The sequence below is a fragment of the Gobius niger genome (genome assembly GCF_951799975.1).
Source record: "Gobius niger genome assembly, chromosome: 18".
In the NCBI taxonomy this organism is placed as follows: Eukaryota; Metazoa; Chordata; class Actinopteri; order Gobiiformes; family Gobiidae; genus Gobius; species Gobius niger.
In genome coordinates this window covers 29762570-29789913 of record NC_136869.1, presented here as the reverse complement: position 1 = coordinate 29789913, position 27344 = coordinate 29762570, and the positions used below count along the sequence as shown (strand labels likewise).

Sequence of the window (27344 nt, the reverse complement as noted above, 5' to 3'; positions counted from 1 at the left end):
GACACTCCACCAGCGTAGCCTAAGGCCTTATTGTCTCGGACCCCCGTGCTGGCATATGCTTTGCATTTACAGGTGACCCGGTGCGTGTGACCAGAGGACCCACTCCTTGGACTAAGAGGGAGTAGGAGGACCTGCAAGCACGCGCACTTTACTGTGGACGGTGACTTTTTTATTGCAGTTTTATCTTTTTTTTTAGCCCACCTTGTTTTTAATGGACTTTTAGTATAATGTTTTTATTTGTGGGCATTTTTAGTCTGTTTTTAATCATTCTGTAATAAATTTTAGTTTACCTTGCCACTACTCGTTGTCCTCCTTGGTAAATGTAGCACTTGGATAAGTGTTGTGCTAAATTTGTGGTTATATTGCCCAATAATTGTCAAATTATTGCAAAAAGGTTCATTACTATTTTGTGATGTAATTATACATCTCCACCGATAGGTGGCAGTCACGCCAAAAAGGGTTTTAGATGGAACTGCGTTCATAGGCCAAGGTTGTGATTTCAAATGATGCACTTTTTGTAGTTGAGCCACGGAGCGACACAGCGTTACTCGGTTTTCTACACCCAGTCGTCGTGTGAGTGGTGTATCATTTTGGAGGTTCCACCAAGAATTTTTTTTTTTGGATTACCTCACGAAGAGAGACTGAAAAAGACAACGAAGACGGTAAAGAAGTGTGCCAGAGTGAGAGGCTAACGCTAAGATACAGATGGAGTCTAGCTAATGCGACACGAACCGTATTGGTTTTTTAAAGTCAAATTTAGTGAAAAAGGCTATTTTGCAAGCATGTCTGAGCATCGCGAAGATTTTTTGTTGGAGATGGAACAGAAGCTGTGCGGATTTTCTGCCAAAGAACTGTTAAGAGCATGTGAACTGTCTAATATTACCGCAGGGCTCTTGTGGAGCTCATTGTTGAGTTTTGTGAACGAGACAAGCTCGTGGAGAGTGAAGATGAAGGCATGTCTGTACTATTGGAGTTAAACGATGTGCTCGACTCGCTGGTTCAGACACGGTCATCATCGGCTGTCGGCGCGGGAGCAGCGGCGGTCGGGTCTTCATCCATGGACGCGGCGGCAACTGGGGAGGCTACGCACCCGGAGCAACTCGCAGCATCGGGACGGGACCAGGCGCCGGGAGAGGACCTCGCAGCGGGGGAGACATCGCTGGAGCTTCAGGCGGCCCCAAGGACAACGCTGGACAGTGGGACTCAGCGCAGAGGGAGAGACTCCACCATCTACAGCTGCTGCAATGTTTCTTCAGGCGGATTCAGGAAAGATTTCAGAATAAACGGTCATGTTGGTGAGTCAACAGCTAAAGACACCTTGAGCTTCAGTAGCTTGGAGCATCAGATTGAAAGTGGCTTGAGAAAGGGCTACCCCGAATCTGAAATAGTGGAAGCGGTAGTTCGTGCCATAAGCCATGGACTGACACTAAGGAGCTATTTAGAAGGAAAAGTAGATCTCACCTTGACCAACCTAAGGCAAATACTAAGAGCCCATTATGCTGAAACGGATGCAACTGTGTTGTATCAACAGCTGACTAAGGCAACACAGGGAATAAATGAAACATCCCTTGATTTTCTGATTAGAGTACTAGATTTGCGTCAGAAAATCCTCTTTGCATCAGAGCGTACCCAGTCTAGCCTTAAGTACAACAAAGAGCTCGTCCAAAGTCAATGCTTCCAGTCAATTATGACCGGACAGTTACAGTGCTTCTCGTTAGTATTCATACACCTTGAACTTTTGCACTTTTTGTCATGTTTACAACCCTAAACATAAAGATTTTATTTTGATTTTTTTTACTTAACGTTCACACACAAGTAACAGACAACTGTGAAGTGAAAGCGAAATGATACATGATTCTGTTATTTTTCAAAAAATAGAAAAGTGAAAAGTGGGGCGTGCATAAGTATTCATACAGCATGCATGAATACTTTGTGGAACCCCCTTTTGCTCTAATAATAGCACAAATCTTTTGGGTTTGACTCTACAAGATTTGCACATGTAGAGACTGACATTTTAGCCCATTCATCTTTAAAAAACAACTCAAGCTCTGTCACATTAGAAGGAGAGCGTTTGTGAACAGCAGTTTTCAGACCTTTCCACAGATTTTCAATAGGATTTAGGTCAGGACTTTGACTGGGCCATTCTAACACATTAATATGTTTTTATTGAACCATTCCATTGTAGATTTATCTTTGTGCTTCGGGTCATTCTCCTGCTGAAGGTGAATCTCCGCCCCAGCCTCAGTTCTCTTGTGACTCCAGCAGGTTTTCCTCCAAAATGTCTCTGTATTTGGCTCCATCCATCTTCCCAACTATTCTTACAGTCTCCCCAGTCCCCGCTGAGGAAAAGCAGCCCCACAGCATGATGCTCCCCCCCCGTATATTTGACATTGGGGATGGTGCACTCAGGACCATGAGCAGTGTCAGGTTTGCTCCATACATAACGTTTTGCATTTGGGCCAAAAAGTTACATTTTTCTCTCATCTGACCAAAGCTCCTTCTTCCACATGGAGCTGTGTCCTCCATATGACTTCTAGCAAACTTCAAACGGGATTTTTTATGGCCTCCTTTCAATAATGGCTTTGTTCTTCCACTCGTCCATGAAGGCCAGATTTGTGAAGAGTACGACTTATAGTTGTCCCATGTACAGATTCCCCCAGCTCAGCGGCAGGACTTCACAGTTCCTTCAGAGTTATCTTGGGGCACTTGGTTGTATTTCTGACCAGTGTCTCCTTGTTCGCTCTGATATTTTAGGTGGAGGACCACGCCTTGGTAAGTTTGCAGTGGTGCTTTACTCTTTCCATTTCCGAACAATGGATTGAACAGTTGCTCCGGGAGATGTTTAAATCTTGGGAAATCTTTGTATAACTTAACGCTGCTTTAAACTTCTCCACAGCTTTATCCCTGACCTCTCTGGTGCTCCTTGGCCTTCATGATGCTGTTCAGTGACCAATACACTCCGACCACAGCTCTGAGGGCCTAAAAGAACAGCTGAAATTATACTGAGAGTAGATTACACACAGGTGCCTCTATTTAGCCGTTAGGCCAAGGTGTGAACATTCTGGAGTCATTAGGAATGTTTTAAAGGCAATTTAATGCACTCAGAAAATGCTGTATGAATACTTATGCACGCCCCACTTTTCACTTTTCTATTTTTTGAAAAATAACAGAATCATGTATCATTTTGCTTTCACTTCACAGTTGTCTGTTACTTGTGTGGGAACGTTCAGTAAAAAAATCAAAATAAAATCAAGCTTGATCTATTAAGTGGCTGTTCTCATTTTCACCGCCATTTGTATCTCTGATATTTAAGTGTGGTAATTTTGTTTTCAAAAAAGTCTGCAAATTCATTACACTTTTTTAATGATGGCTCCGGAACCTTGGAGGGGCAAATACATTTTTGGTGGAATTGCACACATTATTCTACCCAACTATAATAAGATAGGATAAGTCTTTATTGATCTCACAATGGAGAAATTCACTTGTTACTCAGGGTGTGCAGAATAGACAGGAAATGTGCCGTTAGATAGCAAATAGAGGTATCTTGATCTACGATGACTATCAAAAACTTGAAGGGGGCAAAAAGTATAATAAGCATATACAGTGTGTGTGATTAGAAGGGACATAAAAGTGGTCAAGAATGATGATGATCTACTGGAAAAATACCTCGACATCCCTCTGGCAAAACATTCCAGCTCCAACACTGGAATGGTGCCTTTTCTTCACTTAAGTTTCATGTATTTGTGCTCCTTGGCTGAACTTGTGCATGTGAGGTGAAGCTATGCACTTAAAATGTGGGTTAGCCCGTTAGCCTGTTAGCCCATTAGCTCATTGGGAGGCAGTGGTCAGTGAAGCGCAATAGTTTTACTCTGCTGTTGTGCACGTGATAGGCCTGCCTCACTCCACTGCCCCATAACACAGGCAGGCCAACTGAAAAGCTCAATGGATTATGAAGTTTCAGACGGTTTTCTCTGGATGATTCTCAGTTTATATGCGTTTGTGAACTCAAGTTGCTACTAAAGGCCCTGACTGAAGCCCCACGGCACGCCACTGCAAGAAATTCTAACGCTTGAAGGCCCTCTTATAGTTCAGCAGCAGCTCCACGTTTACTTGCTGGACACAACAACAGCTGCAGCTGCCGCTGAAGTGCACCTGCCGCACAAGGTGACTCCGTGTTACACTGCGACAGAAGAGAGCGGCGAGCTTCCATTCAATCCCTATGCTGCCTGGCAACCGGAAAGAAGCCACAGGAAATACACAGGAGAGCGGCGAGATACGGACGGCGGGAGCATTAATGGCTTTTACATAGCGTTGAAATCAATCCAGCGCTATGCAAATACGGAGCCATTTCCGGCTGCGACCACCAACCACAGAACAAGATCTGACAGACACCTGTGCATAATTGGCTCACGCACTTCAGCTGCGTCTCAATCCCCGCCTCCACGTCCTCTTGCCTATCAGGAAGTTCGCTGCAGCTGCAACTGCAGCTGCCAGTGATGTGCAAGTGCTGCAGAACATAAGCATTGTGATTGGTTGCTCCTTTCGCAAAATAAGGAAACACATAACATAACTCCTTCAGCCTCCCTCTTCCAATTTCTTTTCCATTAATATATTATTCCTATGATTTAGTGCTTTAGTGTTTTCACTTTTTATGATGTAAAAAAAATATTTATAATATACAGTGCCTCTCGTAAGTATTCATACACCTTGGACTTTTGCACATTTTGTCATGTTTACAACCCTAAACATAAAGATTTTATTTTGATTTTTTTACTGAACGTTCCCACACAAGTAACAGACAACTGTGAAGTGAAAGCAAAATGATACATGATTCTGTTATTTTTCAAAAAATAGAAAAGTGAAAAGTGGGGCGTGCATAAGTATTCATACAGCATTTTTCTGAGTGCATTAAATTGCCTTTATAACATTCCTAATGACTGCAGAATGTTCACACCTTGGCCTAACGGTTAAATAGAGGCCGCCTATCTACTCTCAGTATAATTTCAGCTGTTCCTTTAGGCCCTCAGAGCTGTGGTCAGAGTGTATTGGTCACTAAACAACATCATGAAGGCCAAGGAGCACCAGAGAGGTCAGGGATAAAGCTGTGGAGAAGTTTAAAGCAGCATTAAGTTATACAAAGATTTCCCAAGATTTAAACATCTCCCGGAGCAACTGTTCAATCCATCATTCAGAAATGGAAAGAGTAAAGCACCACTGCAGACTTACCAAGACATGGCCGTTCACGTAAACTAACAAACTGAACAAGGAGAGCACTGGTAAGAAATATAACCAAGTGCCCCATGATAACTCTGGAGGAGCTGTGAAGTCCTGCCGCTGAGCTGGGGGAATCTGGACATGGGACAACTATAAGTCGTATCTACACAAATCTGGCCTTCATGGAGAAGAAAGCCATTATTGAAAGGAGGCCATAAGAAATCCCCTTTGAAGTTTGTTAGAAGTCATATGGAGGACACAGCTCCATGTGGAAGAAGCAGCTTTGGTCAGATGAGAGAAAAATTGAACTTTTTGGCCCAAATGCAAAACGTTATGTATGGAGCAAACCTAACACTGCTCATCGTCCTGAGTGCACCATCCCCAATGTCAAATATACGGGGGGGAGCATCATGCTGTGGGGCTGCTTTTCCTCAGCGGGGACTGGGGCGATTGTAAGAATAGTTGGGAAGATGGATGGAGCCAAATACAGAGACATTTTGGAGGAAAACCTGCTGGAGTCACAAGAGAACTGAGGCTGGAGCGGAGATTCACCTTCAGCAGGACAATGACCCGAAACACAAAGATAAATCTACAATGGAATGGTTCAATAAAAACATATTAATGTGTTAGAATGGCCCAGTCAAAGTCCTGACCTAAATCCTATTGAAAATCTGTGGAAAGATCTGAAAACTGCTGTTCACAAACGCTCTCCTTCTAATGTGACAGAGCTTGAGTTTATTTTGTAAAGGAGGGAGGGCCAGCTCCGTCCTGGGCTGCCCCCTGGACTCTGTGGAGGAGGTGAGGGACAGGAGGGTGTTAGCCAAGCTCACCTCCATCATGGACAACACCTCCCACCCACTGCACGGGACTGTAGAGGAGCTGAGCAGCTCTCTCAGTGGCAGACTGAGACACCCTCAGTGCAGGACGGAGCGCTACCGCAAAGCCTTCATCCCGACTGCTGTCAGACTGTACAATAAGACTGTGAAGTAACGCCGACTGTAACAAGTGAATTTCTCCTTTGTGAGATTAATAAAGGTTTATCTTATCTTATCTTACCTCCTGGAGACGCCTCCAAGCTTCCGTCACCAGCCAAGTAACCAACCACTGCTCCTCAGCAGAACCCCCTCCCCACTGATGCCACAGACAGCGTGTGGAGGGGGCGTGTCTGAAAGGCTCAGAGGTTCTTAAAGAGACAGAGGCCTATTTCAAGACATTCGCTACAGCCATTTTGAGAGAGACATTTTATACAAGGCAGTTATTCTAATTTACTGCATTTACAGACCAACAGAAGGTTTGTCATCATTGTAGTGTGCTGTAGACTGGTGCTATGTGATTGAAAAAAGCAGAATACCCCCTCTTTAATAAACTGCTCGGAGTACTTTTTTTTTTGGTCCTGCTAAAAATTAGAAGAGTTCAAGTTGCTTGAATGGAGAGATTTTACCTTGAGTAGGAGAAGGTTTTTGACTTTTCTTTAGATAGTCAATGGCACAAGTAGTTATCTATCCTGATCCATGAGATTTTTGTCTCTATTGTATGTGTATGTATCTGACAGTCTAGTGAGGTGGTGGTGGTGTTTGTATGTTGGGGGTGAGGCCAGTGCAGATAAGGAGGGGGTGCTGAGTGTGTGTGTGGAGGGTGAGGGGGGCAGAGCGTGCAGTGGAGTACCAGGCTCAGAGCGCAGAGCCATACAAGGACAGGCAGCTCCATTCTCCTGCTCTTGCAGCCTTAAAACTTAGCTCCAGATCACCAAATCCAACCTCAAGTCCAAAGGCAGCCAACAGATACAATTTTTACTAGACAATGGAGCACATAATGCAACTTCCAACAACATGCACACTGAGAAAGTTGGTGGTAAAGAACATGCAGGAAGTAAAAAGAGTAGTAATAATATAATACTAACACTGTTCACAGCATATATTTTATAAACGTCCAGGACCATTTGAAGCAGGTTAGCAGACATGTTTGTATAGGATATTTGTACTTTACAATTGGTTGAGGTTTGATGCCAGTTGCAGCCATTCAATGAAGGTGGCACATCTAGCGATGATGAGAATAAAACAGATTTGGGCCAGCTGGGCGATAATTTGAATTGATAAATAATTGATAAATTTGATTATTACTCGGATGCTCCAGGATCAATTGTTTAGCAGGTTTTCTCTGCTAACGGAACATCTACGAAACAAGTGATCCTGGTGCGTTGAAGAGACCACTGTGTAAAGAGACCATGCTGACCATTCATACAGCCGCTGCATCACGGCAAGGTCAAATATGCACAAATACCAACTTTTTTTTCACATAAAAAATTGCATAATGCACCTTCAGTGCTAATATTGATCATTGAATATGAGTAGTGTGTTTTGCGGTTGAATTGGAGGCTTTTTCATGTGTAGCATGTCAGGTTAAGTTGTGAAGTTGTGATTGCAGCCATGTTCTTAAACCAATAGGTCTCCTTCTTGCAGCCCCCACATGTCCAGATATTTCTTCTTAGAGATATATACTCTGACAGAGTCCAGGCCTGGCCTTATCAGGAGCATTCCTCCCTGGACTCTTTAACACTAATGGACTCATTTACACTAAGAATCACTCGGTAGGGAGGATCTGTGGTCCTGTGGAAGCTATGAGCACAGCATTACCTCCGCCTTCTGTACGGAAGACTAACATTATCAGTGTAAGAGTCAGTGAGCGTCAAGTCCTGAAGTTCAAAGGCACTGAAGCGTTTACAAATAATTTAAGCTTTGAAGCTATAAAGAATCAGACAAAGTGTCTCAAAGTATGGCCCATGAGGCGACGGTGGGTTTGTGGGTTTGAAAAATGGTCTGATTAAGTTACCGCCATGTTTTGTGATAATGTAATAACTGTAAGCTTAATAGCAATCTTGGTATCCATACAAAAGTGACTTGATGACTTGATGACTTCACGACGAAAAGCCACAATATAATGTTCAGTCAATAGCCTATTAAAGTTCTTGAGCAGATGTTCATGGGACAGCCACAATCATAAGCACCAATGTATGTATTACCCAGTGGGTGCCCAGTCAGGAAGAAACAAAAGACCAAGTCAGAATTGGTCTCACAAACTCATGATTATGAGTCGGCGCTCTACCCATAGAGCTAAATGAGAGTATTGAAATGAGAGCATTGATCATTGATCTAGCATTGATGCACTAGCATGTTAGAAGAAGAGGGGCGGCTTTCATGATGTACAGGTTATTAGTGCCGAAACGACTAATCGATTAATCGATGACTAATCGATTATTGAAATAGTCGACAACTATTTTAGTTTTAGATTAATCGTTTTCTGGTTCACACAGACTAAAATGGAGCAAAAATGACATAAAATGTAGTATTTTTGATGAAATCCTACTTTGTTTATATAGTTAGGGTATGTGTACATTTTGTTAATTGTAAATTTCCTGAATAGAGCCTCCAACAAACATTTCCCTTTAGTTTACTCCATCAACACTAGATTAATCAAGATTAATTTTGAAATTAATCTAGATTAATCTAGATTAAAATGGCTCGCTTGAATTCTGCCGAAGCCATCAGAATATGTGTGCTACCCAAATAATGACTAAAAGTAAGTCTTTGAGAACGAGTTTCTCAGGTCAGGTGGTGCGTTAGACCAGGGGCTCAACTCCTGTTTCCAAAATGCATCACAACCTGCATGAGAACGTTCTAATATGATAATTGGTGATGAAAATAATTCATGTTCAAGAAGATGCACTTGTGTTACTAACTGTTTATTCAGTTAAACATTAATGTTGAACTGTAGGCCGACATTAGAGGTCCTGATCAACTGTTTACAGTCAGTAGCTTTGTGACAAACTAAATCTCCTCTTCTGCAACTATGACCTGCTAAAGAACATGGGGCAGTTGTGGCAGGAGTCCCCAAGTATTTATTTACGGGTAATGTGGGCCATTTTACCAGATCAGAAAATATAGGCCTCTGTTTGTGAGCGTGGGAAACATGTGCGCGTCTCCTGATTGGTCAACACTGTCAACAGTGTCACGTGATCACTGTCACTACAACGCAGTTCATGCTGCTGCAGCTGCTGCTACTACGAGCTTCAACCTGGAGATAGTTCTGTCAAAATGGAGATAAACCTTCGACAACATGAAGATGTGGGACGTATTTCTTTGGATTTAATAAGAAAAAGAAACGGACATGAGGCGGAGGAGACAGAGAGCGGAGAAAGAGAAGCTAACGGACTCGGAGAAAAGGAGCTGGAAAAGTCCGTCTCCAAACTCAGTAAGTGCTGCGGTTAAACTCTGCTCGCGGCTGAAATTTACCTGGAAAAGGCAGCTCTGGTGAACTTTTGGTGATAAAGTTGCGCTGTTTCGTGTGGGGCTGTTTCGTGTGGGGCTGTGGCCATGAAATGAGTTGTTTATGTCGCTGTTTTGAAAGAGGGAGGCGCTGCGGTGTTTTTCTGTCTTTTTTTCACTCTGTCATTGGCCGCTGCTTCTGTGTGTCGCTTTGGAGACACTATATTCACTCACGTTTCTCCTGTGCGTCCGAAATTGGGCATAAAAGTTGTGTAATGTGTGCTGACCATAAAATATCACGGTGAAAGTTTTAGACCCAGCTCCCAACCCAGCTTTGAGAATAGATTAACGGCGATATTTTTTTTATCGCCCGATAAGAGTCTCGCGTTAACGCAGCACGTTAATGCCGATAACGGCCTACCACTAGTTTTTATAGAACTGATACAATGCGGTTTTGTTTTAGTTGGTGTGGGTTAATGAATGAATCTGGAGCCAAATAAAAGACAATAATCCTGTTCTATCCTGTACTCGTCTGAAGTTAAAGTGCACAGTGCAGTCACAGTCCTCTTTTCAAACCTGGTGTGGACTTCTAAAGTAAACTCCATAAAAACGCCTTGAGCACTCATCTTCTGTACTTCTGGAATTAACTGCAGTCACAACTTTACCGAGCAGCCTTTTCCCCCGGCTGACTGGACGTCCCACCGTGACCTAATTCCTGTGGAGGCCTGGGTCTGCTCTTTGTGATGGATGCTTTCAGACACCCAGGGCGCTTGTCTATGCTTGTGCACAGGACGAAGCAGAGATTTGGGGGGGCCAAAGGAGCACGAGCCAGGCCCGGGCATTGCTCTGGGCAAGCGCACGTAAGAGCTCCGACTGTCATGCAGCAGGGCATCGAGCTGTGTACATGCCATTTTATGAAATGTATTTAATTGAACCTTTATTTAACAAAGAAAGCCCCATTGAGATTAAAACCTCTTTTTCAAGGGAGTCCTGGCCAAGAGGCGGCACAGTTACAATTTCAATTCTCAAATTAGAATGACAAATTATGAAAAACAGTTGCAACTCAATCTGGACCAGTCTTTTTGCAACATGTTTAATGTAGAAGGGTGACAGAGTGAACAAAAGCCCTCTGCTCTGTGCAGCAAATGGAACAGCGAGCAACAAATGATCATTTGAACACAAACAATAAGAGTCAACACTCTGTGTGTTTGAATTACAGATGTAGAACGGCAGTCGCCCAAGCAAAGCCTTACAAAGAAAAGTATTGTATCATTCTATCATGATCAAATCTATTTTCCTTGCTCCTCAGTTTACAAGTATAAAAGAGTGGAGGTGACGGTTTAGTTTAGTTTATTTTTGAGAAGTTTACATTCTTAACTTTTTACAATGTACACAGGTTGACATTATCTATTTATATAGGCTCAAAAAACAAGGAGTAGGCTGAAGCTAGAAAGCTTATATACGTCTACCCCGTAATCAATGTAATAAACATTTACATTTCCCGGTTATACCGTGTGTATCCAAAATAATATTCAGAACATATTCGATTCCAGAGGCACGTAGCACTCAGTTACATTTACTCAAGTACATGTATTTGAGTAACTTTTTGGAAGAAATGTTACTTCTTAGAGTAGCTTTTCCATACAGTACTTTTTACTTTCACTTGTGCAAATTTACAATGAAGTATCTGTTCTATGTGAGCAAAAACAATAGTTACATTTTCCACTGTGAGTAATTATTTAAGCAGCAAATGCTTCATTTCAATCTGTTAAACATATGTAATTCATCTTGTGCACCTTGTTCTTCAGAATTATTTTACTTTTCAGTATGTTCTGTCATTTTGTTGACATTTTCCACATGATTTGTGTTTTGTTTCGCACACTATATGGCGTCATTGAAAATAAATCAGACTCTTTCACTCAAACAGAAACGCACAGTACTCAAGTAACAATTTAAAGTATTTTTTTTTTGTTTCTTTCACATGAGTAATTGTCAGCTCGAGTAAGATGACTTCATAATGAAGTTACTCTTATTTGAGTAAATATTTTGGCTACTCTACCCACCTCTGTTCGATTCTGAAGAAAAACAGCATCAAGGACAACAAAATGTACAGATGGATTACTACTAGTAGTCTTTGAGTTTCACATTAACTAGACATTGAACAAAATTTCATCCTCAGTTTCCCATTTACAAAATAACTGTTGAAAGAAAAGAAAACTCCTGATCACCTTCTATGATCAAGCAACACAACAATATCCATAACCAGGCGCATGGATATATGAATCATCTTTAATCATATTGCAAATACTTTCTCCCGTACAATTAGCAACTTAAACCTTAAAACAGCACTGATAGGGAAAGAGCCTGTAGCTGCATTTGACAACAAACTTACTACAGAGTCCAGACTGGTGACATTTACAGATCATATATAGTCAGATTGATTATAAACTGAACAGAAAGAATAACAGCACATCTGTATCAACCATCTTGTTTTTGAAATGTATTATAAGAAGACAAAGAATTACAAATGCCACTCCTTGCTGAGAGTCCTAGTCACAATTATGGACAGTAATTGGTATTCTGCGATCTTACTACTTCACTGTTGTCATTACCATCTCCGCTGCAGTATATTATTAGTTTGTGTACGTGTATTACCGTATATGTTTACTTTTAATTATTAGTTTATATGTATGATGTTATACACATTACAAAAAATGGTGACTGTACACAGTCTCTTCAAGGTAATGCCTTCAGGAAGGAGTTTGCAAAATCCACGGCCCAGGTCCAGTCGACTGAACAGGTTTATACACCAGGCAATCAGGACGCTGAACTCTCTCCCTTCCCTGCCTCCCTGTGTCCAAGGACTTGAGAGAAATTAAATTATTTTGAATCCACAATAACATCTTTTGAATCTTGAATTTAAACTTTTGAAACAGACTGCTGGCCTCTGATTAGCCAGAGACTGCCCTCGAAAAATAAGCAGAGAAGGCAGCATTTCATATTTCACTGCAAAACCTTGCAGTTTGAGGTTATTTTCAGAGTGTGCAGTACTTCAAACTACAGTATAACAAAAGTCGTACACCTCTAATATTTCTGCAAACACGTCATTATATCTTTCCATTGGACAGTACTTAAGTAATAACGCTTCGCTACAATCTGAACCCCTCAGAGAAAATCCAAATTGGGCTCAAAGTCACCCTGCCAGCAGTAATTTCCATTTCTGACCCTTCACCAAAGTTTCCCAGGTTCCACTCTTCCATGTTTAACGATGCAGCACAGATTCTCAGTAGGGTTTAGATGAGGGGTTCTCAAACTAAGGCCCGCGGGTCCCCCAACCCCTCTGCCCCTCACCACTTGAACCGGCCCGATGAGGCAATTCCCAAAAATGGTTATGGCCTATTTTTTTTTAAACGCTTTTTGGCAAAAAACTAGTCTGTATCTTGTATTTTATCAGAATTATACTTTGTTATAAAAAAGCCATTTATATTTGCCAAATTTTTGTCACCTGACAGACAAGGCAGGTGCAGAGAACTGTGTGTTAAAGAGAGGGTATTGTGTTTTTTTCAATCACATAGCACCAGTCTATATCACACTACAATGATGACCAAACCTTCTGTTGGTCTGTCAATGCAGTAAATTAGAATAACTGCCTTGTATAAAATTGCTCTCTCAAAATGGCTGTAGTGAATGTCTTGAAATAGGCCTCTGTCTCTTTAAGAACCTCTGACCCTTTCAGACACGCCCCCTCCACACGCTGTCTGTGGCATCATTTGTCTCATCTGTAAAGAAACTGGCGTTTTTTAAAGAGTATAATTTACGTCATCAATACAAAACCTGCCACAAAGACTATGCCAGCTTGCGTGGACAAACAAGAGAAAAATGGATTCTGAAAGATGGGATAGCAGCCCAACGGAGTGTCTTCCATCGCCACACACAAATCAACCAGGCTGCTGCCCACCTACTAGCGAAAGCCGGAAAGCCATTTACTGATGGGAGAGAATGCATCCTTGCTGTGGCCGAGAAGGTGTGTCCCAACAAGAAGGATGCGCTCAATGCAGTGAGTTTCTCTGCACCTACAATGACCAGGCAAACCAAATTCACATGAGTTAATACTCCATTTGCACAAACTCATTCCAGGAGAGTCCAAGTTATGTTTTGCGCGCAAAGAAAAGTTTGTGTGGCATCGGCTACACTCGGGACGCTACAGATCATATCGTCCACGTACACACAATATTGATTCAAAAGAGTTGCTACTTCTGGATATGTATGATTGCTTTTTTGTGATAGTGACGTATTGTAGCTGTCAACAGAAATGGGCTAGGCTAGGGGATGTGCCAAAGGGAACTCTGGTTATACAAATAAATGGAATACCTGTGGTATTTCAAATTAAAACAAAGTGTGAAGACTTCTCTTGTGGATGAAGATCTTGTGGATAAAGTAGTGGGGATGACTGTGCCAGGCTGGCGAATCTCTACATCACAATGAGGCCTGCTGCATTTGGGTCTGGGTCATACAATTCTATGTTATAGCCAACCCGGCCCAGCCCCCCATCACAGTCAGGAATGAAAATGTGGCCCCCAGAGAAAAAAGGGACATTTCCGGACACTCAAAGACACTTTGCATCGCATTATTGATTTGCATGATTTTTCTTATATTTATGTCAGTGATCTACAGTAAAAGATTCGATGTGATATCTTCAAAGTGATTTCTGATCCCATTCAGCTGCAGTACCAGACTCTGTAATCCGACAGATATTAAACATATCTAACAACACAGAAACAACTGTCCTCCATCTTAACCACAACAGGAAACTAAAAGCGTTTAAATATCTAAAGATTAAAGCCACATTCTCTTGATTAAGACCTAAAAATGGTTTAATTCATGATGTTTGGTTTTCCTTGGCACGTAATACTTCAAAAACTTGCTTACAGGGTTTACAAGCCTGTGTCACAAGTTTCTCCAAGCGCTACACTGTACACTATTCATTCACTCCACACTCGGAGATAGTAAACTACTACCCTGCCATGGGACGGACTGACAAAAGCGAGGCTGCCAATCTGCGCCATCGGCAAGGGGTAACAGTTTTGGACTGGGAAAAAAAGATATAACTTCCCTGTCACAAGCCCCACAAGACACTAAATATGGTAAAGCAAATCAGGTCAAAGGAAACAGACAGGAGGTTTTGTTCCTAAACTGGTGCACAGGTGGTGCTTTTTCAATTATTTTTTTTAATATTGCTCTAGTGAAACAATATCTGCTGAAAAAACAGTTTTAATGCTCGCCTTTGATCAGGCCATAAGGGCAAACAGTGTAAGCGTCAAGAAGTCATTAATGTGATAAAATGATCTTAAAATGAAGTACAGAGCCATCACATCATGGCTGGGGGTAGATCAGGGCCAGAGGAGTAGGGTGAGGTAAAGGTGCCTGGGCACTGTGCCTCTGTGGGAGGAGCCGAGGAACATGCTTTGTGGATTATTATTTTCATTTATTAATTTATTTGAAAAGGACAACACACATTAATGAACAGAACTAGTGCTGTAAATATGCCGGATTTATCCGAGCAAATTGTTCAGGCAATTTAGACATGTTTAGTGTAGTGTACTTTTGTATTTTTATATGAGACTTTATGCTAATCCTGAGCACTGAAGCAGGACACATACAGTGCCTCTCGAAAGTATTCATTTTGTCATGTTTACAACCCTAAACATAAGATTTTTTTTACTGAACGTTCACACACAAGTAACAGACAACTGTGAAGTGAAAGCAAATTGATCCATGATTCCGTTATTTGTCAAAAAATATAAAAGTGAAAAGTGAGGCGTGCATAAGTATTCATACAGCATTTTCTGAGTGCATTAAATTGCCTTTATAACATTCCTAATGACTCCAGAATGTTCACTCCTTGGCCTAACGGTTAAATAGAGGCCACCTGTGTGTAATCTACTCTCAGTATAGTTTCAGCTGTTCTTTTAGGCCCTCAGAGCTATGGTCGGAGTGTATTGGTCACTAAACAACATCATGAAGGCCAAGGAGCACCAGAGAGGTCAGGGATAAAGCTGTGGAGAACTTTAAAGCAGCGTTAAGTTACACAAAGATTTCCCAAGATTTAAACATCTCACGGAGCAACTGTTCAATCCATCATTCAGAAATGGAAAGAGTAAAGCACCAGTGCTAACTTACCAAGACATGGCCGTTCACGTAAACTAACAAACTGAACAAGGAGACACTGGTAAGAAATGTAACCAAGTGCCCCAAGATAACTCTGGAGGAGCTGTGATGTCCTGCCGCTGAGCTGGGGGAATCTGTACATGGGACAACTATAAGTCGTATCTACACAAATCTGGCCTTCATGGGCGAGTGGAAGAAGAAAGCCATTATTGAAAGGAGGCCATAAAAAATCCTGTTTGAAGTTTGCTAGAAGTCATATGGAGGACACAGCTCCATGTGGAAGAAGGAGCTTTGGTCAGATGAGAGAAAAATGTAACTTTTTGGCCCAAATGCAAAACGTTATGTATGGAGCAAACCTGACACTGCTCATCGTCCTGAGTGCACCATCCCCAATGTCAAATATACGGGGGGGAGCATCATGCTGTGGGTCTGCTTTTCCTCAGCGGGGACTGGGGAGACTTTAAGAATAGTTGTGAAGATGGATGGAGCCAAATATAGAGACATTTTGGAGGAAAACCTGCTGGAGTCACAAGAGAACTGAGGCTGGGGCGGAGATTCACCTTCAGCAGGACAATGACCCTAAACACAAAGATAAATCTACAATGGAATGGTTTAAAAACAAACATATTAATGTGTTAGAATGGCCCAGTCAAAGTCCTGACCTAAATCCTATTGAAAATCTGTGGAAAAATCTGAAAACTGCTGTTCACAAACGCTCTCCTTCTAATGTGACAGAGCTTGAGTTGTTTTGTAAAGAGGAATGGGCTAAAATGTCAGTCTCTACATGTGCAAATCTTGTAGAGTCAGACCCAAAAGACTGCTGTTATTGCAGCAAAAGGGGGTCCCACAAAGTATTAATTCATGCTGTATGAATACTTATGCACGCCCCACTTTTCACTTTTCTATTTTTTAAAAAATAACAGAATCATGTATCATTTTGCTTTCACTTCACAGTTGTCTGTTACTTGTGTGTGAACGTTCAGTAAAAAAAATCAAAATAAAATCTTTATGTTTAGGGTTGTAAACATGACAAAATATGCAAAAGTTCAAGGTGTATGAATACTTTCGAGAGGCACTGTAGTTGTTTTATGAAACATTACGGGTCTGTCACTGTCGGTGTTAATTCAAACTGTAGCAGAAAACTATTTATGTCTTCTTTTTCACTGGGGTGTGAGGCGGGCACATTCGAGTCCTGGCTAACCTCATCAATATCAGACTCTCTCACTTACGGACTGGACTGACAGAACTGGAGTGCTGCTCTCTATGTGGCTGAGCTACACACTGTAAAGTGTATTCTTGCTTTCAACTGAGTCTGAATCACATACAAGCCAAATGTCAGCCTGGCTACTTCACAGCAGCTGTTTGACATAATCAAAGACATGAACTTAAGGCGCTTGTTATTCTTGGTGACATTCATCTGGGTTGAACTGATGATTTATCTAAATCGCAACCAAATTTGGCCCCATCAAACCTAACCATCCAGATTTGCTATAACCTCAAATGTACAAATAGTAAATAGTAGTAATAGTATAGCAGTAAATATTACATGTCTTAAAAAGCCGAGATGTCAAGAAAACAACCTTCCTGACATCCCCGAATTTGTTGCCGGTTTTGCCGAAACAACCTGCCTTATTGAGTGGAGCCAAATAAGTTCATGTATTTTCTTGCGGAAATAGGCACCTATTCTACAATGAATTAGTAAAGGAGGTGCTGCTAAAACAATTTACCTGTCAAGGCTTTAAAAAAGTAGTTTTCTCATTCATTATAAAGCAGGTCAATTGTAATAAAATGTAGAGCAAAGTTTAAAAGTAGTAAATCTTTTCTATGAGAAACTAAGACTTGCACATATACTTTCAGCTCGGGTCGACAAAGCAGCTCAGCTTGATGGAACATTGGCGCGTTTGTTTAGGTTTTACAACAGTTTGGCTTCTTGAAGGGAAGGGACAGAGACTCTTATGGGTATCGCGCATAGACACTCAAAGCGTTTCACTCCTTACTGGGTAGTGGCAAGCTACATATATAGCCACAGCTGCCTTTCGGGTAGACAGCTCTTGTCCCTCTAACCACTACCGCAACCCCTCACACTGGCGCCTGAGGAGATGGGGCTGGAAACTTATATGAATGTCATAGAATGTTCAGCTGAGAAAATCGTTTATTTTGATAAAAGAATATGAATTTTGAAAAAAGTGAATTGCTCACTCAAATTAATAACTGGTAGTACAGCTCCCCCTTTTTTCAATGAGAAGTTACTAATGATTTGAAGGAAATGGTTGATTTGGTTCAGAGGCATGTATTTAGCTCGTGATGGTATTGTGTTTCAGTCAGTCTCTGTAGTGCACATGTGTACACTGTACAATCAGAAGCATCCGTCCTTACTCCAGCACCTCTGCACGGCTCATACCTGTGGTTGAGTGCAGACTCTCCAGACTCCAATACCGGGACAGGACGCCTCTCAGAGTTCCACCCAGGCTGCCTCCACCTCCTCCGCAACTCCCCCCGACGGCAGAGCTCACCCCCGGGGTAACGCCGTCCCGCAGCCCTGGCCCTTTGCCCACGGGACAGCCTTCACCGCCGCCACCACCGTCAGAGTCGGACCCGGGGGACAGGCCCGAGCTGCTGCCGCTCCCGATGCTGCCGTAGCTGCTCCCGGGCAGAGGAACGCCCCCATGCGAGCCCTGCTGAAGAGTCCGCATCCGCACCACACAAGTTACAGACACCAGCGAGCAGCGGAGAGGCAGGGAGGGGGCAGGAGCAGCTGACAGTGGCGTGTTGATAAAGCAGGTAAACGTAGCTTCTGCTTCCTCCACGGCTCGATCTGCATTTACCTTCAGCCTTGACTGCCAGTCTCCTCCCAGCGCACATGCAGCTCCCCTCTCTCTCTTCCTCTCTCTCTCGATCTCTTCAGGCTGACATCAGCGGGGGTCCTGCAGGGGGGTTTGCTGGCGCTGCTTGTTCTGCTGGCAGCGACCGTGTAGGGACGGTGATGAATCCAGGCTGCTGGAGGGAGGAGAGTGACAGAGCTCCTCCTCTCTCCCTGACTCACTTATGTACACACAACAACCAATCAACCAAGGATTTATTTATTTGATTACTTTTATGTCTTCTGTCTGTTTAAATAAAAGATCTTTCACAATGAAGTGTGGTTCCAAACTGTCCAATTATTGCAAGATTAAAGGCAATCAAACCATTCATCTAGACATCGACTGAAGAACAGTTTTATGCACCGGGCTATCTGGAAGCTGAACTCCCTCCCTTCCCTGCGCTTCCACCCCCCGCTCCACAACAAATGAATTGACAAATAAAATCTTAATCTTTGAATGTTTCAATGCTCAGTCCTCTAAGGATGATCATGAATGTATTTGTATTTGTATTTGTATTTGAGTACAGCTGCTCTTTCTGGAGTCAATCCAGCATGCAAAACCATCAATGATTGTCACCAAACACTTTAATGATGCACAGTGAGCTGAATTTGAGCAAAATATAAAGAGTAAAAGATTTTTTTTCCAGATTAAAAAAAATACTATATAAAAATTATATTACAAATAAACTCAGTAAAAAGTAATGATTCAATTCCAAACGTACCCCTGGTTTCTATGGCCTGTGAAGTCAACATTAATGGCGCCATCTTCTGGACAAGCCATAGTGGTGCAGTGGGTACAATCTCAGCAGACGAGCCACATAAAAACATTGCTAATTTGTCTATGTATCAGCATCTATTCACTGACACATGTACTTCAAACCATTTGAGACACCGTTCACAGCTTGAAAGTCATGATCTCCTTTTCAAAGATTTGCAAATAAACAAGGTTTTATTACTTGTTAACGCATCGCTCAACTAAAGATCGTCTTTCTAAGAGAATGTGATTTTCATCCGGCCCCACTCTGAGTGAACTCTCAGAAACTAGCATCCCTGTTATAATCTGGCATATTTACAGTGCTCATGTGCAACTGTTCATCAATATGCATTGTCCCTATCAAATAAATAAATAAATAAATCAAATAAATAAATAAATAAATAAAATGCAGCATGTGGCATGTTCCCCGCAAGAAGGTGTCCCGGGTTCGATTCCCACCTGGACAAGGCCTTTCTGTGTGGAGTTGATGTTATCCCTGTATCTGCGTAGGTTTCCTCCAGACACTCCTGATTCCTCTACAACTAAAAATATGTACAATAGGTTCCCCTCTGGCGCTACTGTGCCACCCGTCCTCTTCTCTGCTCCTCTTAAATCTCCAGTCTGTTGAGCAGGGGTGTGACCAAATTCTGGTCCCCAGGTACAAACTTTAACCTTAATTGTGAAATGGGCTACAGAAGTTTACATTTGTCCACTTTTAGTCGGCCTATTTAAATGATTAGTTTTAGGTAGACTTGAAAGATATCACATGAAACAGGGGGTTGTACTGGGGACGTATCCTGGCACAAGCCAGACTGATCCTCCATGTTAAGAGATACATGGGGATACAGTGTGGAATTGTGTGATTTGAATCTTGCTGACTCCGGCAAAACCAGGCTGAGCCAATCATAGCGCGGGAGGCGGGAGTTACCAGTGCGTCATCTTCCGCGCTAGGATTTCCCATAAACACCTGCGCTCCTCCCGCAACCAAAACAGAGAAGATGGCGGCGGCCGTGACACAGCGATCTACGATTTACCAGTGCCCTTTCTTCTGTTTTAAATGAGCTGGACTTGTCGTTAAAGCCACAGAAAGAAGCTGCTCTGAGGGCTTTCCCCGGAGCATTTACTCGACTACAAACTATCATGGCGGAGGACGTGAACGCAAAGCGGAAGTCGCTTTGTGTTTGATTGGTTCGCTCTCGTTCAAACTGCGATCGTTAACCCCCGCCTCCAGTTCGATTTGGAAATTGCGTCCTATATTACCACAATTCCAGACAGTCTTTTAATGTATTTGTAAATACATAAATGAAGTCAGTCTGGCTTTTGCCAGGCTACTGGGGACGCAAGTATATTACACTGCGTTCCAAATTATTATGCAAATTGGATTTTTGTGTCAAAAAGGTAAAAAAACAAAAAACAATAATGAAACTCATGGATGGTGTCGTGTCTTGGGGCTCTATGAATCACTGACATTAATCTCAGAGACCTGGGATAATTAGTTTTCAGGTTAAGCCCAGTTAAGGGAAAAAACTACTGAAAAAGGATGTTCCACTTTATTATGCAGATCATCATTTTCAAGCAATATGGGAAAGAAAAAGCGTGAAATAGTTGAATGCCTTGGTCTAGGTATGAAAACCTTCGATATTTCATGAAAGATTAAGCATGATCATCATACTGATAAGAGATTGGATGATTCAGAGCACACACAGGTTTGTGCCGATAAAGGCACAATATGGACGGTTTCTGCCAGACAAACACATCAGATTAGGAGAACAGATGCCACAAAGCAGCATACAGGTATTTGAAGCTGCTGGTGCCTCTGGAGTCTCCCGAACATCAAGGTGTCAGACCCTCCAGAGGCTGCAGTTGTGCATAAACCTTCTATCCGGGCCTCCCCTAAACGGTTAATTGATGAACAGAAATGGCTGCAGTGGCTCAGAAATACATGAAGACTCATTTTCAAACAGTCTTGTTCACTGATGAGGCCGTGTGACCCTGGATGGTCAGATCAATGGAGTAGTGGATAGTTGGTGAATGGCCACAATGTCCCAACAAGGCTGTGACGTCAGTAAAGAGGGGGCGGAGTCATGTTTTGGGCCAGAATCATAAGGAGAGAGCTGGTCGGCCCCATTAGGCCCTTTTAGGCTCCCTGAAGGTGTGAAAATGACCTTTGAAATATATGTGGAGTTTCTGACTGACCACTGTCTTCTATGCTACAAAAAGAAGAGCCGTGTTTTCCCGAACAAGATCCTCTTGATCATGACAACGCACCATGTCCTGCTGTAAAGAAAACCTCTGCATCACTGGCTGCTATGGGCATAAAAGGAGAGAAACTCATGATGTGGACCCCCTCCTCCCCTGACCTCAGCCCTATTGAGAACCTTTGGAGCCTCAACAAAAAAATCTTCTATGAGGGTGGGAGGCAGTTTTCATCCAAACAGCAGCTCTGGGAGGCTATTCTAACATCCTGCTAAGAAATCCAAGCAGAAACTGTCCAAAAACTCACAAGTTTAATGGATTTAAGAATTTTGAAGCTGCTATCACACAAGGGCTCCTATGGTAAAATGTAACTTGACCTGTTAATATTTTTTTGATTGAAATAACTTTTGATTTCAGTAAATATGACCTCCTAATGCTACAAATTCAACAAATGACCATTTTCAGTTAATTACAAGCTTTAAAATGTATTGAAACAATGAGTTGCATAATAATTTGGAATAGTGGATTTTGAGGTGTTTACTATATTTATTTTTGAAAAAAATACTGTTATCACTAGGAAATGTTTTACACCACATTTAAATGATCCCCTACCAGCTAAAGACTTGAAAACTCTCATTTGAGTTGACAATTTAGAAAATCTTAGGAAAATGTCATTTGCATAATAATTTGGAACGCAGTGTAGATGTAAGAAATAGAGATTAAACAGCTTCAAAACGTTTATATTAATTCATACACTATGTTGCCTCATGGCTTTGTATTCCAGAGTTGTGGCCACTTTATGAACACAAAGACCAAAGCTTCAGCCTGTTCTGGTAATGTTGGCACGGGCCATCCCATACATTTTCACTAAGCTGCGCATTTATAATGAACGAGTCTGAATGTTCGCGGCTAATTTCCATAATTAATTCAGCGGAAATAGCGGGCGCGACCGATGGCCTTTGTCACTGTTTTGGCCTGATGGCAGTCAACAGATAAAAGCAAAGAGAAATTTCAGTGATTAAAATGAGGAGAGAAGTGGAGAGGTGCCAGAGAGCACGCTCTGCCTCAGTCTGCAGCAGCAGCAGCAGCAGTGAGGGCAGAGAGGGAGGCACTCGCCTCAGTCTGCACCGGCAGCAGCATCAGCAGTGAGGACAGAGAGGGAGGCACTCGCCTCAGTCTGCACCAGCAGCAGCAGCAGCAGTGAGGGCAGAGAGGGAGGCACTCGCCTCAGTCTGCACCGGCAGCAGCATCAGCAGTGAGGACAGAGAGGGAGGCACTCGCCTCAGTCTGCACCAGCAGCAGCAGCAGCAGTGAGGGCAGAGAGGGAGGCACTCGCCTCAGTCTGCACCGGCAGCAGCAGCAGCAGTGAGGGCAGAGAGGGAGGCACTCGCCTCAGTCTGCACCAGCAGCAGCACTAGTGAGGGCAGAGAGGGAGGCACTCGCCTCAGTCTGCAGCAGCATCAGCAGCAGCAGTGAGGACAGAGAGGGAGGCACTCGCCTCAGTCTGCAGCAGCATCAGCAGTGAGGACAGAGAGGGAGGCACTCGCCTCAGTCTGCACCGGCAGCAGCAGCAGCAGTGAGGACAGAGAGGGAGGCACTCGCCTCAGTCTGCACCAGCATCAGCAGCAGCAGTGAGGACAGAGAGGGAGGCACTCGCCTCAGTCTGCACCAGCATCAGCAGCAGCAGTGAGGACAGAGAGGGAGGCACTCGCTTAAGTCTGCACCAGCAGCAGCAGCAGTGAGGGCAGAGAGGGAGGCACTCGCCTCAGTCTGCACCAGCAGCAGCAGTGAGGACAGAGAGGGAGGCACTCGCCTCAGTCTGCACCAGCATCAGCAGCAGCAGTGAGGACAGAGAGGGAGGCACTCGCTTAAGTCTGCACCAGCAGCAGCAGCAGTGAGGGCAGAGAGGGAGGCACTCGCCTCAGCTCATGTTTGTCATTTATCACAGAAAGTTACATCTCAGACCCGTTATTATACTGTAACATAAGAGCCAAGAGCGATCGCTAGACTATTTGTCTTTCCTAACTCTGTGTCATTGCATTGAGGAGCTCGCCTCCCTCAATCATGCATTTGTTGAAGCGCGCGGTACTGAACGCCGGAGTGTGGGCTCAACCATTTGGCACATTTTAAAGGGGTGTCCAGGCCCTGAGATATTATCCATCATTGTTGTTTGTGCACAATTCTGAATCGAAACCATTGTGTTTCAGCCTGGTTATGTTCAGTTAGAACACGTAGACTACACCACTGGGTAGGGGGGTCAAGGCGTTTTTTGGGAGGGTCTTCAGACCCCCCCCTGGCGCCGCCGGTGATTCCAAGCCTGATTTAATAGGTTTTGAACCCCCAAAAAAAACCTAAAATTGGAATTGATACAGATATTTCATTAAAAAACAGCTAATTCAAAACTAAAACTAAGATCCAAGAATCTCCTCTGATAAGGACTGGAGACAAAAACCTACATAAATTCAAACCTGGCTCTCGCCATAATTTAGATTTTGTTGCCGAAAATATGGGACATTTTGCAATATATTTTTCTCTCATATTTAAGTCAGTAATCTAAGCAACAGTTTTGTTATCTCTAAATGTTGTGTTTGCTCTATTCGCCTTAATATTCCACATACAGCGATAGTCTGAACTTCTCTTTCTATCTTTCTGCCAAAGACTGGAACAAGCAGTAAAAGTCATTTGTTTCTCTACGTTAAACTTCTACCAAAGTAAAAAAAATTAAATCAATCAAAGTTTATTTACTTTCCAACAACACCAGGAAGACCAAAGTGTTCCAAATACGTCCTCGGTATTAAAGGCCAGTTTGAGGAGATGAGTCTTTAACCTCCTGTTTGGCTTCTTCAAAAAGCTTCTTGAAAATAAGCACCAAAATAGCGATGAAAACGAGACGTAAACGGGGATGAAAATGCAACAAAAAGGACACCAGAAAAAATAAATAAAAATATAACAAAAACATAGCAAAAAAGTGACAAAAATATGACAAAAAAGACAAAAAGAACAAATAAAAATAGAAAAAAAAAAAAAGTTACAAAAACGCAACAGAACAGTTACAAAAAAGCAACAAAAATGTGAATGAAACACATGAAAAAAATGATGATGCAATTAGCTTTCAAATATGGGAAACCAGAGAAGAGAGCGTTACAATAGTCCAGCCAAGAGCTGGTAAGAGCATGAGTCGCCTTCTCCAGGTATTTGCACAAGAAAAAGGGCTTAACCTTGGTCAAAAGGCGCAAAAGTTCTCTGCTGTGTGGTAGCTATGGTCAATAAAAATGAGCAAGGTTACTTTTTTCTGCAATATAGTCTTTCATGAACTAGTGTGATAAAAAATGGCAAATTTTCCAACCAGGATTTTCCAAAAACAAAAAAGAACGACTCTAAAGTCTCCCAGCTCCAGCCCGCAGTGACCAAGATGCCTCTCCGCAACATATGGATGGTTAAAAGTATTACTCACCAGAGCAGGAGAGCTGCCTCCTCCAGCCCAGGCAGTCCAGGCCCAAGGGGGTGCTCTGGGACCAGCTGTGGGCCCTCAGCTGGGTGGCTCTGAAGGGGCCCGTGTGCACCAGGGGAGGTCCAGAGGGGGCCTGGGCAGGAACAGGGGGTACAAATGAATCAGAACTCATGTCCATATGGATAACAATGTTCAAAGCGTGAAGATGAGTATAGTGATATTGATAATCATGTGAACGTCATGTGTATTTTTCAAATCAGTAGTGTTTAACAGAGCGAACCATTTCAATGTGGTGTCAACATCTCAAAAGCTAAACTTTGGTCTGTTGCTCACATTGATGTCAAACATTACTCTTGCTGTAATGATGTTGCTCACAAAAACAACAAATGAACATTTCACAGGACACAGAGGGGTCCAGGAAGTGACAGGGAGAATATCAGGAGGTGTGCAGGATATGTTTGTATTGGAATTGAAATCAGATTTGTGATTATTGAGGCGAGACTGTCCTCCAACAGAAGACAACACCCCTGGTTGTTTTTGTATCCCTGAATTACGACCATATACGATGTTTGCTGAAACAGTGCACCCAAGCTCCCATTGAGTGTATGGGACTGACCAACGGCAATGACGATTCCAAAACTCAAACGCAAAAAATGCACCTCAAACTTGCAAAAACAACAGCGATTCCAAAGCACTAGCTCTCTATTGGTGTCTTCCTGAAAGAACTAGTGTCTACTTCAAAAACACAGCTGTAATGTTTTATATTTTTTTATCCTTAAATGACGATACTGGGGGAAATTGACAACATCAACTTCATTGCGGATATTTGGTGCCACGTTCTCTGAACTCTGAGGAACTCTGAAAGAAGTACAGGACTTTGTGGAGAACAGCAGCGGGACTGAGGTCGGACTTCCCAGGATGACGAGAGGAGTTTTCCCGCATCATGTGCTCTGGAACCCGGCGTAGATCCCAGATAGATGACAGATGAGCAATACAGATACACTACGGACAATAAAGCAGTTTCGGAATTGGGTTAAATAAATGTACATACACTCAAGCTTGGGGGCGCTGTTTCAGCAAACGTCTTACATGGTCGTAATTCAGGGATAAAAGAAACAACCACACATCACACACGTCGTGGATTTGGAGGCACATACAGGCAGAATTATTAACATTTGAGAGAAGACGGAATATGATCTGCAAAAATCACATGCATTTCAGAACAGCTTTTACCTAATAAGACCCCAGAAATAATATCATTTAAGTCTGAAAAGAATCTAAATGGCACTTTCAAAGCCAATAAAAATTATATATATATTTTTTTTCTTCTTTCTTTTTCACCCATTTAAAGGCATGGTATGTCCTAATCTGCGCTCCCATGTCTGAAGTGAATGTTTTAATTCAATTTTGTTTTTACAATGTTGATTTATTCAATTTAATTGGATCAAGTTGTATATATATTTCCTTTTTTGTTTTGGTTCCAGCCAATTAACCAATCAGAAACCCCAATGAGCCGGACACTTAGGGCTGCCAGATGCGATGGCTAAAACTAGTTCAGAAATGAGCATAAAGGGACGCTCTGCAATTTCCAAAATCCCAGCTCCTGTCCCCTGTAATCAGGTCCTAATGGTGCTAGTGCAGCCTCCCATGTTAAAACTCAGTGATTGAACTGGCTGTTCATGATGATGTCTCATATGCAGCTTAAGTTGACCCGAGCTCGCTTGTAGAAAAAGATGGCGAGATATTTCATATCGTCTTCATTCTGTTAATGCCTTTTATCCTCTCTTAAGCTTTTTATTAAAGTTATTAAAAACAGGATTTACAATGAACACACAATTGCATTGGAAAAATATGAACATATTGAAATGCTAGTTTTAGTCCATCATGAAAAAAGCAGGAGTTGGGTTATGGAAGGATTGTTTAATGTTCATGGAGTCAGTATTCTTAGTCAAATGTGCCATACACTGTATAAAAATTAGTCTTGGTGCTTTTACTAAACTTCAGACAGAAATCTGAAAAAGAAGAGTGCAAAGCAAAGATGGAGAATTAGAGAACCCCAAGATGAAGGTTAAAGAGAGATCGGGGTGAGAGAGCTGCAATCGGCTCCTTACATTCTCCAAATCCTGAAACAAAACAGCGCCGAAGTGTCCCAGGCCCCCTCTAGTGGTCACAGACAGTTTGTGCTTGGATCTCCTCTGCTCTTCGATCCACAGGTCGTCTACGCTTCTCCTCCTCGGATGTTGGTGATGCTGATGGGGGGGATATGGGGTGGACCCTGGGGTGGTCCCTGGGTTGGTCCCTGGGATCCTGTATCTGTCCCTGCTCAGCTCCACACTCTCACAGCGGCTCTGAGCACACTGCACAGGGACGTTAGCAGTTAGCCATTGCTAGCTTCACCGTAGTTACAGGTAGGATGCTTGGGAAATGTTATTTGATTAT

General features: G+C 42.6%; 1 protein-coding gene across 5 annotated transcripts in view; it reads right to left on the bottom strand.

The window, feature by feature from the left end:
* arhgef4 (Rho guanine nucleotide exchange factor (GEF) 4) overlaps positions 1 to 27344 on the bottom strand; it is a 162824-nt gene that overhangs the window by 60824 nt on the left and 74656 nt on the right. For 2 of the 5 annotated variants that reach the window (XM_079575895.1, XM_079575893.1), the window contains exons 4-5: positions 27017 to 27262; positions 24909 to 25038 (exon numbers count right to left, since the gene is read on the bottom strand). In XM_079575895.1, the coding sequence (XP_079432021.1) occupies positions 24909 to 25038; positions 27017 to 27262 (376 nt within the window). Of the gene's footprint in view, positions 1 to 18045; positions 18635 to 24908; positions 25039 to 27016; positions 27263 to 27344 lie in introns of those variants that run through there. The other 3 variants (XM_079575894.1, XM_079575896.1, XM_079575897.1) reach the window with 2 other exon arrangements.